General features: G+C 49.5%; 1 protein-coding gene across 1 annotated transcript in view; it reads left to right on the plus strand.

The window, feature by feature from the left end:
- CCDC33 (coiled-coil domain containing 33) overlaps window positions 1-4,890 on the plus strand; it is a 77,800-nt gene that overhangs the window by 25,617 nt on the left and 47,293 nt on the right. Inside the window, exon 2 of the mRNA XM_015412288.1 lies at window positions 3,022-3,182. Within this exon, the coding sequence (XP_015267774.1) occupies window positions 3,022-3,182 (161 nt within the window). The remainder of the gene's footprint in view (window positions 1-3,021; window positions 3,183-4,890) is intronic.

Consider the following 4,890-nt stretch of genomic DNA (forward strand, 5'->3'; position numbering starts at 1 on the left):
ACTGCGCTTCGGGGGGCGGAGTTCCGCGGCGGCGGGAATCGGGCCTCCGAAGCGGGGGGTTACCCGCCCCCCGCCCCCACTTGGCAGCCCTATGTCTCAGAGTGGCTTACAAACTCCTTTCCCTTCCCCTCCCCACAACAGACACCATAAGAACATATGAGAAGCCAATGTTGGATCAGGCCAATGGCCCATCCAGTCCAACACTCTGTCTCACAGTGGCCGAAAATACCAGATGCCATCAGGAGGTCCAGCACCCTCTGAGGTAGGTGGTGCTGAGAGAGCTCTGACAGGAACTGCCCTTTTCAAGGACAGCTCTTGTCAGAACTATGGCTTGCCCAGGGTCATCCAGCAGGTGCAAGTGGAGGAGTGGGGAATTGAACCCGGTTCTCCCAGATTAGAGTCCACGCACATAACCACTACGCCAAACTGCAATTGCATATGGAGGAATTGCACAAACCCAACATAAAATAGAAAACTGAGGATGGGCACCTTTGGAGTAGACGGGAAGGTCAGAAGAGCCCTGGAAAAGGGCCCCACCTCAGGGCCTGTCCCCCCCATCCCATTCACCTCTTGGCAGAGGGAGAGAGGAAGAACTCCCGTCTGCCCACCTTGTGCAAAGTGAGGACCACCAGTAGCCATTGGTGGACCTTTTCTTCGTGAATTTGTCTAATCTCATAAGAACGTAAGAGCCATGCTGGACCAGACCAAAGGCCCATGAAGTCCAGCATTCTGGGGCCAACCAGCTGCCTCTAGAAAGCCCATGAGCAGGATAACTACAACAGCAGTCCCTTTTCAGGTCAACTAAGTGGCCATCAGAACATCTCGTGCCTGTGAATTCCACCAACCAATGGTTCGTCGAGTGAAGAAGTGCTTCCTTTTGGCCTGTTCTGAATTTGAGGGTTCTCTCGTCCACTCTTCCTTTATTCTCAAAGTAACCCCAGACTGAGAATCTGAAGTCACCAGAGATCTTCATGTCGGAGCACACATTTGAACCTAGATTTTCGTTCTTAGTCCCAGTCCAATGCGCCACTGGTCTTGTGCCCATTCGGCTCCAAATACGTGAATGCATGAAGTTGCCTTACACTGGATCAGACCCTTGGTCAATCAAAGTCAATATTGTCTGCTCAGACTGGCAGTCGATCTCCACAGTCTTATGCTGGGGTCTTACACGTAACCTACTACTTGGACCTAACTGGAGATGCTGGGGGGTTGAACCTTCTGCACGTCAAGCTGATGGTCTCCCACCGATCCAGGGTCTCAGGTGGAGGTCTTTCACATCACTTACTTCCTGATTTTTTAACTGGAGATGCTGCGGACCGAACCTGGGACCTTCTGCATGCCAAGGAGATGGTCTGACCCTGAGCCAGGGTCTCAGATCAAAGCCTTTCTCATCACCTACTACCTAATCCTTTCGACTGGAGATGCCTGGGTTTGAACCTGGGACCTTCTGCATGTCTAACAGATACTTTACCATTGAGCCAGGGGCCATTCCCTAATTCTAGACTTGGCAAGCATTCCGAACCACTGCTGCTTTTCCGCTTGTGCCCATCTTTTCAGAGCAACTGCAGAAGAGCTGGGTCATAGCCGTTGTGCAATAACCATTTGGAAACTATGCGGGCTCTGGTAGCGCATCCAAGCAGAACGAAACCTTGTCGTGTAAAGAGTTGACCGGCACTGCGATTTTGCTTCTAATTCCGTCAGGCAGACAGACCTTTTTTTTAAGCGCTAATTAACAAGATGAAAGAAGCTCATTAGTCGTTGTTTTAGCTAGCTCGTTAACAAGCCCAAATTATTTTGAGCTAATTAGAACTGGAAGCCAAGCAGGAAGCATGAGCCAATCCACGACAGAGCGAGCTGGTCGAGTATGGCGTCTGAAGGTGTCATATTCTGGCGCTGCTAAATGGGACGTGAGAATACATTGGAAGGGCTTAAGGGAGATTTGACTTACATTTTTTGCTTCATTAATCAGAATGGCCTGTCGATATTATCACCGGCATGCTGGGGAAAGTGCCAGAGTTGTATTATGAAATGATCTCTGTGATTTAAACAAACGGACAAGCAATATTATGTCACTAAAGCAAATCCATCAAGATACACCCATTAAAATGTATAGATGCTCTGTAAACGGCTGTTAGGATTGAGCGAGAAGATTGTACCAACATCTGTAATTGGAGATGGGAGAGAATAATAGAATTTCATCGTTCTATGAGCAGTAATTTCTGATAAGCAAGGAGTCTCCAGTGCTTCCACCTTACCTTGAAGATAACGACACAAGCCGCTGGAACAAAATTATCAGCTTTGTAAAACTGAGCCAAAGGAGGCTAAAGAAAAACAAGAACAAAAGAGGGTGCAGAGATTTAAGACTTGCCCTTTTACACAGTGGATTCATGTCGTTAGACAGCTCTGTGTCGTTGTATACATCCCCCAATATCCAGTGCAGTTATGGCTCATTGTAGTGATTGTGGCGGGTATAAGATTTAGGGGGTCTTGGAATGCAGAACCTCCCAGATCTAAAAGCCTCACCCCATTTTCAGTGAAGAAGGAACCAGTAGCAGGTATGGGAATGAACTGGGAAATGCCGTTCAGTTCAGTTTGTGGTTCGTGGTGTGCCCGGTTCATGGACCATGAACTGAACTGAACTTTTAGGGGCCAAATGAACCCGTTAGGTGGTCATTGCCACAGTCTCAGGTTCAGGAGGTTCAGGAGTGTATAGAACCGATCCTGTGCAAGCTAGAGACATCAAAGTCGCAGGGGACCTCCCCTGGATGCTCCTCTACGTGTCCCCCAACTTGTTGCTTTGAAGTTGTGTAAACATTTACATTGGGTGGAGACAGTCTGTCTGGAAATATAGCTGCTCACGAACCAGCACGAACCTTCACGAACAACTTGAAAGTTTGTAAAATGTTCGTGTGTGTCGACCTGCCACAAATTTTGACTTCACAAGCCACCCAAAACTCATCGCAGACTTTAGCTTGTGCCCATCCCTAGTTCCAAGCTTGCAAGCTCTTCTACCCCCTGCAGTCCCAGCTGCTCACACTGCCTGTGTGGTGGTGGTGGTGGTGGCGGCGGCTACAGCCAGAAATGCCACTGACATGGCCAACAGGAACGCTGATGCTTTGTGCACCATCCGCATGTCCATCTCTCGCAGTGCAAGGCAGACATGCAGCGGAGAGTGGGATCAAGTAAGGGGCAGCCCTCACCCCATACATGTTTGGCAGGAGCAAGAGGAGGTGTGAGCGCTGGAGGAACGTAAGAGAAGCCATGTTGGATCAGGCCAGTGGCCCATCCGGTTCAACGCCCTGTGTCACACAGTGGCCAAAACCCAGGTGCCATCAGGAGGTCCACCAGCAGGGCCAGAACTCCAGAGGGTGGTGGATGTAAGCAGCAGCAGGAGACTGCTGGATATACCTCTTCTTTTCCCTGCTATTGGGGAAGCATGACCAATGAGCAGCAGCTGCCCCAAAATGCTCCAAAGCTAAAACCGCCTCTGCTACCACTGATTATTACCTCTCCTCTTCTCAAAGTGCCCTATTCATGCCCAGGGCTCTTTTTGTAGAAAAAGCCCAGCAGGAACTCATTAGCATGTTGGGCCACACCCCTGACAGCACAGCCCATTAGGCCGCACCCCCATGTTACCAGAAGTGTGGTTATCCAGCCACACCCACCTTTTGCTTGTTATTCTGTTTAGCTTGTTTGTTGTCAAAACCCAGGGCTTTTTTGTAGCAGGAACTCCTTTGCATGTTAGGCCACACACCCCTAATGTAGCCAATCCTAATGAGTTCCTGCTGTTGGGTGTGGCCTATTATGCTAATGAGTTCCTGCTGGGCGTGGCCAACTTGGGAGCCAGCCGGAACTCCGTTCCTGTGCGTTCCTGCCCAAAAATAGCCCTGCTCATGCCCAACAACGGCTGAGCAGCGGCATTATGGAACACTTGAAGTTTCCAGACAGTATTCAAGGGCAATCCCCTATACGGCACATTGTAGTGGTCTAATCTAGAAGTCACCAAGGCATGAAAGATGGTAGCAATGCCCTTTTGTTCCAGTAGCAGGTTCTGTTGGTACAGGCTGGTTCTACACCCCACTATTCTTTATTTTAGAGATGCGGGTCATACCACTGGCATTCGTCCTCTGGTTTGCAGGGCTGAAATGGGGTTCATAGTGGTTAAAGTGTCCATTGTTTAGAAGGAGTGCTGGGTGGGTGGGTACACGAGAGGTCCCACCTCCAACGATCTTAATGCGAACCAAAAATCAGCCCCTCCCTTTCCCCTTCTGACCGGTTCTTTGCCCCTTAACTCAGTTAGTTTCTCATTTTTAGCCATGCCCTATCTGAGTGTTTTTTTTAAAGGCTGAGAAAGTTGTTGACAGAGAAGAGAAATGTGCAGAGATGCAAAACAACCCCTGGACTCTGTGTAATTTGTTTTTCTTATTTGTTCGTAGCTCCTTTTTAAATGTTGGATTAGCATTCATGCGCTTATTTCTCTGCCGGGCAACACGTGCTTTTGAACTTGCTCCATCAGAGGCCGTGAGAAGCTTCTGCGCGGCTTTCATGCAGCCCTGTGTTGTCGACCCGGTTGAGAAAAAAAGAACAGGAAAGAGAGATGCAGCAGCAGGAAAAGCAAGCGCGAGTATTTCTTCTTTGCTGTCTTGGGGGACGGGGGCTTCTCTTTGCCCTTATCTTGGTGGCACAGGCTGAGAAGAAACAAGCCCCGGCCAGGGGAAGCCGCTTGTCTGAAGAGAGAGTTTACCAGCATAATCCGCCGTCTTTTATTTCCTTCTTCAATAGCCTATCTGCTTTCAGCAGCTGGGGCTGTGTCGCTCAGCAGCGATGGCCATCTCTGTGCCCCTGAAGAATCACTGCTTTTGAACGAGGAAAGGGAGGGAGGCGCAAGGA

This window comes from Gekko japonicus, unplaced genomic scaffold (genome assembly GCF_001447785.1).
Source record: "Gekko japonicus isolate JY-2015 unplaced genomic scaffold, Gekko_japonicus_V1.1 scaffold3181, whole genome shotgun sequence".
Lineage (NCBI taxonomy): Eukaryota > Metazoa > Chordata > Lepidosauria > Squamata > Gekkonidae > Gekko > Gekko japonicus.